The sequence below is a fragment of the Saccostrea cucullata genome, unplaced genomic scaffold (assembly GCF_032062105.1).
Source record: "Saccostrea cucullata isolate Sc308-1 unplaced genomic scaffold, CSIRO_AGI_Scuc_v1 ctg14294, whole genome shotgun sequence".
Lineage (NCBI taxonomy): Eukaryota > Metazoa > Mollusca > Bivalvia > Ostreida > Ostreidae > Saccostrea > Saccostrea cuccullata.
This window is the reverse complement of record NW_026918450.1, coordinates 501-7,629: the sequence shown is the minus strand read 5'-3', so window position 1 is coordinate 7,629 and position 7,129 is coordinate 501. Positions and strand designations below refer to the sequence as shown.

At 30.7% G+C, this 7,129-nt stretch overlaps 1 protein-coding gene across 1 annotated transcript; it reads left to right on the top strand.

Moving 5' to 3' along the window:
• Positions 1–362: 362 nt before the first annotated feature.
• LOC134266318 (uncharacterized) lies at positions 363–6,899 on the top strand (the record flags this gene model as incomplete). The annotated part of the gene is made up of 9 exons (XM_062748541.1): positions 363–648; positions 891–938; positions 1,562–1,633; positions 1,797–1,880; positions 2,187–2,270; positions 3,181–3,264; positions 6,160–6,243; positions 6,365–6,448; positions 6,816–6,899. Coding segments are annotated over exons 1-9 (714 nt in total), but the record flags the coding sequence as incomplete, so codon positions are not given.
• Between the last annotated feature and the right edge of the window lie 230 nt (positions 6,900–7,129).

Genomic DNA, 7,129 nt, shown 5'->3' with positions numbered 1-7,129 from the left:
GAGGCCACGTGACGATGACTTCATTATGACATCACAATACTGCTTTGTTTGCGAAAGCCATTGACACAGACAAAGAAACAGTAAGTAACGCAAATATTTTAAGAATGTTACATTTTTAATTATAGACAAATATGATGTATTGTATGTGTAATAGAATGAAAAGGATATTTTTTATGAATTGCAACTTACTAGATTAGTATTTTTCTAATTAAATTTGATAGCTCAAGCAGGAGCCGTAAAGTCAAGGAAAATTGATCTAAAGCTGTCCGAAGATAAAAATTCTTTATTTAAAAGCCTGAAACCAACTGATTAAACGTTACCTTTTAATCACATAAAAAATAACACATACATTCAAGTTTGATTTTTTTTTCTACGAAAAGAGAGTAATTTCTAAAATATTCAGAGGTATTGTTACGTCAAGCTCGAGGTCTTTAGTGATGACCTATGACGTCATAATATAGTTTTGTTTACACGAATGTCGAGATCAGTTTGAGTAAGTCTCTGCTGTGAATTTTCAATCGTGTACAAGAAGAGCAGTTTTGTTTTCCAGGAAGCAAAATGAAAAGAGAAGAACAGATAGAGATAATTTTGACTGCATTAGCCTGTCGATCTGCAGGTGTGCCAGAGGACATGCTACCTCTACCTCAAGTAAGGCTAATATTGAAAAAGTTACCCACCCATCCACCCCTGAAAAGAAATGAATTCATTGTAAAATAAAATTAATACCCCAAATTGTGCAGTTTCTAAAGTACTATCAAGGTTAAAGTATTTGTGATGGGGTGATATTGAATAAGAAAAGTCGTCATTTTTCAATAAAGCATTTCACATTTAAAATACATTAGAGTTTACTTTTTTGAAAAGTTATCAATGTATTATTTTTTTTTCTACAGAACTACGAGGAGATCCTGGACTTTGGCGAAGAGCCAGTAAAAGACTCAGTAAGTAGTTTACTTTCAAAATTTTTAGTACAAAAATAATAATTTTATATATTCATTAATATATAACTGCCAAGACATGTCATTCTGACCTTGGTAATGAAAACCACTGGATTGGCTGTGTTCCTGCATTATAATTCTGTTAGAGGCCACCTTCTTTCAGTACCATTTTTTCCCACAAAAATACTACATTACCCTTATTTAACTATACTGTAACAAAAAGGGGGAGGTGGCAATTTTAACTGGACTTTCAATTTACATTTACTTAAGTACAAAAAGTAGAGAGTCTACCCCCTCCCTTTGATTCTATTTGTAGTAGGCCCTTAAAACACAGGGGGGTCTTCCCACTTATTTCTCAGTATATATATAGTTTTTTGCTGTAGTATTAGCATCAGCATATACATTTTATTTAGATCGATGCTGATCCTTTTTTTGTTGGTGTGAGGCTGAACATTGATAATTTCTAGCATTAAGAATGTTGAGTTTAGACTTGCTTGTTTTAACAGTCAGATTTTTGTGAGGGCTGGGTTCGGTTAGGATTTCACATTAGTTTCCCTTTTTAAAACCCTCGCTACTATTGCCATAGTCCTGTAGAATGTAATACACTGTTTGATGTTACTTTTCAGAAATCTAAGTTAGAAATACTGAAATTCAGTCATAATTGGTGCGACATGGTGGAGGAAGAGGAAGTTCGACAGGTACAATATAAATTGTTATAATGTTGTTTTCTATATCAAAAGGTCTGAGAAAAGAGACCCTACAATACAAAGTAAGTTGCTTCATTTCATTTATGAATTATTAATATTATAATTCCCATGTTTTTTTTTTTACTTTCAATGACATTTATATTTTTTTATTTAGGAAAATGCATTGAAAGTAGAGTTAGAGAAACAGAAAATCCGACCCCAGATAAAGGCCAATCAAGAAATGCTGAATGAGTTGAAGGTAGATCTAGTAATGCTTTAGATTGTTTTTTTTTCTTTTCAAATTTATAAGGCAGCCAGACAATATGAACAGTAATTCAAGAAGATAACTTTGTAAGTGGACAGGGCTTTGGGTTTCATATTTCAAAAATGTATTCCTTGTGACAAGACCTTTCCTAGGGTACCACCAAATTTGACCTCTTGAACTTTGTGTTTGGCCTAAAATTTTCAAATTTTAATCTTAGCTATAACTTTGAACAGTTGGTGCTAGGGCTTTCATATTTTACATATGTATTCATTTATCATATTTTTGATATTTTTAACACAGACAGTTGTGTCCATGATGGAATTAAAAAGACTGGAGATCCAACAACAAAAGGAATTAACAAAGAGCATGTTGACAGGGCTAAAGGTATGTATTCAACCAAAGCGAAATATGTAGAAAAACATGTTAAATGTTTGAACTATTGTACTTTCCGACTGTCAAATGCAATGACATTAACAATTATAAACTTTAAAATGAGTTAAATTCTTCTATGATTCTATTTCATCATTAAGTTTATAAACACATTTTTAAAACATTTAATCTAATTAATGGACTGCTCATATTAATAAATTTAATCTAACATTAAGAGAATTTATGTAAACCCACTGACAATAGTTTAACTCTGTTTGATATGAAGAAACAAAATCAAGATTAAGTGAATTGAAAAATGCCATTTATTTGCATTATAAATGACTGTATGAAAAATCACAAAATATTATGCATATAAACATATAATGCAGAATCAGAAAAATTGAACAATTGAAAATATAATCAATTTTGTTTCAATAGATATCAAAGGTGGGGTATAAAAATTCGCAAACACCACAATCGTACATATTTTTAGCAAACTAAAACATAATCATGACAAACTATTCTAAAAGAACATGTATCACAAAAAACCAATCAAAGATAACTATGCTGACACGGCAATAATTACAGATGGTGTTGGGGCGGGACGGAGGGCAATTAAAATTACAGCAGAATTTTTGTTTCCGCGTTCACTGACAAGGCTCTGTGAGGGAATGGTGAAAGGCGTGAGAACCCGCGCGCATATCTTAGCATCCGACGGCCGAGCCTATAAATCATATCAATTTACAGAAAAATCTTCGAGAATTGCTTTAATCTCACGAATAAGAAATTTTGGGATTAAGAAACTTAATTGATAGCATGGGTCTGCCGTGTCAGATGTTTTACATAAATTAATTTAAGGATGTAAATTAAATATTTATGCAAGTTTTAAAATATTTGAATGCACAGGATAAAAATATACTTTTAGGAAGAGGTGTCCAGAAGGGTGGAGAGAAGAGTAATGAAAGAGAAACAAAAGATAATATGGAGATCAATTCACCAAGAGATGATGGTAGATTTTTTATTTTGTTCAACAGCTTTGTCACCCATTCTCAATATAAGGGCTCAAATGATGTCGCCTCATTTTCATTTAGAAGAAATACCACTGATGTAATTTTTAAATCAACATGATAAATAGTCATATAACAATGAATAAGAATTCATATAATTATCGATCTGAAAGGGTATTTAAGGAGTTCCAAATTCAAATATAGTAGCCTATTTGAAATGTACGTTACTGTCGCCGAGGCAAATATTATGCTGAATCCCCTCTGTGTAATATATAGTTTTGATTCTCAAGTAAAAATTTTCTGATAAGTTAAACCTTGTATCATATATATATCTTTTCATAACAATGAATACATTTTCTTTGTGATAATAAATAATTTTTATTGTGCAATGTCCCTGTCGCTTAATTCTATTTCAACCACATTACAAGCAAACACAAAGATTATACACCTGATAGTTTTGTTCTCTTTTATTTATTGATGGGCTATATTTGAAATTTCAAAGGATTAATTACTCCTACTTAGATAATGTAACATGAAATTGAACAATTTGAGCAACTTTTATAAATATGTTTACGGAATGAAAGACATTCTCAATCGTAGAGATAAGAAAGAAATGTACGTTACCTATATTCTTCCATTAAGAATATATATTAAGTAGAAAATATGATTTAAGCAACCCCTTGTATCCTGTAAACTGTCAAAGCATTTTGCTTAACACAATTAAAAATTATTTTTTACATGAAAAGTGATCATTTGAAATGTACGTTACTGAAATGTACGTTACCATGAAATTCGAATTAAGTGAATCTCGCACGAATTTTCATGTATTCTCATACTTTCACACACTCGAATGTGTACACAAAGGAAAGTTTCAAAGGTTGGAGGTCGGCTAAATCCCAAAATTAATGAAAAGAAACGTTTCTGTTGAGGAAAAAAAATATATTAAGGTCAATTATATGTAATACAATTTTGATACCTGGTATATATTTCTGAATACGAAACCTGTACGATGCATTTCTTATGATATGCAAGTTCAAATAGTATCAATATATTGTGTGTCTAACGTACGCTTGTGGAAGAGAATTGATTTTTATATTTGAAATGTACGTTACGTATGGTAACGTACATTTTGCGTATTTCTAACTTACATTTTTTTTATTTAGTCAATGAATTGTGTTTACACGAGCGAAACAAAATTATTGTTACAATCCATTTGACAACTGACTACATAAATCCATCTAAATGCACCCCCAATCCTCGTAAATGTGGTAGACTGTTACCACATGCTAGAAAATTTATTTCTAAGTGTCTTAAATTCATCTTTGACAACCTTTTTGCAGTTTGTTTACTTTTAATATGCGACTTTTCGTCAATATCAATTTAATTGTTGTTGATAATTTAAAACAAGGTATGCATAGGCTTATAATTAATTAAAAAAAAGAAAAAAAAAAAGAAAAAGAAACAAAACAAATAAACCCAGAACACAAGACGGTCACGTACATTTCAAATACTGAAAGGCACACATTTAATTTACTCAGTTTTGTTTGAATCATTGCATTTTGGGTTATATTTTTCCAGATCTGCTGAAAAGCACGTATGTTTGTGTTTTGACAAACGATGTTGCAACATACTAAATGAAATTGTTAACAAGACTGTCGATGGATATATTCGGAATAGATTTATGTTAAGTTTCAATGGCCAAACACGAGCATTTGTTAGATCATAGCAAAATACGTCTGACTCTTGTTTTTTTTTTGTCTGTACCCTTGCACACAGGTAGAAGTAACTAGGCTACGACCGATGTCAATTTCAGCGAAACAGCACAAAAAATGGTAATGAACTGAGGTGGAGGGGACTCCCCAATAATATGTGAAATGAACGTTACCGAAGTGACGTGACATTCATGTAGTTGATGACAAATAACCTCGTTTGTTACATTACGATTTCTTATATTACTGCGTTAAACCACTTCAGTGAAATGATTTTTATGTCAATAATTGCTTATTTTAAATATTTTCTTATTACTGAGTTGCATATTATTACAAGCTTGAAATGTACGTTACCTACTCATATTCTGAGGCAATCGTGTCTTTATAGTGGTGATTGTGACATATAACACAATGTGATTACATAGAGAATCTTTTTTGGAATAAACTGAAACAAAACGATGAATTTTTAGATGAATTTTAAGCTTTTTATTAAACAGAAATATATTTTGAAATGTACGTTATATTTACGTAGGTTTCTAAATCGGCATGGATATATGTTAAAAAAGACAGTAACTACAAAATAGAATTTTACTACATGTACATGTTAAGTTCCATTATCTAAAGAAAATGACAAGATTCCAAACTGATCGCTCTAAACAAAACAGAGAGAAAAATTTAAAGCATATATTTAAAAAAATGTTTTTATACATCTGGATCAAAAAGTAACCTTTGATTTTGAAAGGAAAAATCAAACGCACGTTCGTATGCCGAGAAAATATGTTGCTGACAGAGTTGGTAGGATGTGCTGGTGTTAAGATGAGATATTCCAATTGTGATTTTAATGACTACATTTTTTTTTACATATCTTTTTGGACATCAAAGAAAGAGTAACGTACATTTCAAGCTACATTTCTTAATAAAATCACCCTCTACTTTACCGTCTTGTCATTATTCCATGTATTAAAATTTGATGAAAAAAAATCTGGAAACAAAATCTTCAGATACTTTCTTTCAAAGGTAATTGATAGAAAAATTGTTATCTTGAACTTCATTTTTTAAAAAATCAGAGAGGCATTTGTGCCCTTATATTGAGAATGGGTGTTGTGCGTATTTTAAAAGGGTTTATTCTTTAAAATCTTAAGGCTGAATTGTTGGCTTTTAGATAAAATTGAAATACTTATTTTTTAGAGAGAAGTGACCAGTAGAGTTGAGGGAGCTTTTATGAAACAAAAACTGAAGAAAATATGGACATCAGTTTATCAAGAGATGATGGTAAATTTCTTTTGTACAACTGTTATGTACCTGATTAATGGTTTATTCTTTAAAATCTTGAAGGCTAAATTATGGCTTAATTTTTTGCTTTTGAATATAACATTAGTATACACATTTTTAGAGAGAAGTTTCCAGTAGAGATGAAAGAACATCAATGAGAGAAATACTAAAGACAATTTGGACATCAATTCACACAGAGCTGATGGTATATTTTATTTTATACATCTTCTAAGTAAAGGTATCATCAATAATTAATGGTTTATTCTTTAAAATCTTCAAGGCTAAACCAAGGATAAATTAGATTGTATTTTTTACATTTATAATGTATAGCCAGACAATATGAACAGTTATTCAAGAAGATAACTTTGTAAGTGGACAGGGCTTTGGGTTTCATATTTCAAAAATGTGTTCCTTGTGACAAGACCTTTCCTAGGGTACCACCAAATTTGACCTCTTGAACTTTGCGTTTGGCCTAAAATTTTCAAATTTTAATCATAGCTATAACTTTGAACAGTTGGTGCTAGGAATTTCATATTTTATATTTGTATTTATTTATCATATTTTTGATACAGACAGTTGTGTCCATGATGGCATTAAAAAGACTGGAAATCCAACAACAAAAGAAATTGACACAGAGCATGTTGACAGGGCTGAAGGTATGTATTAAACCACAACTAAAAATGTAGAAAATCATGTTAAATGTTTAAAGTTTGATTGTACTTTATGTCTATCAAATGCAAGTGAGATTAACTAGGAAAAAACATTTAACATTCTTCCTTTATTTTATATCAGGCCAAAATAAAAAATAGTCTTGTTTCCTGCTACCCGACCTACCCTATTTTTTTGCACCCGACCCTAAAGTGTTTTTTTTTGGCTTTTGGGGAAA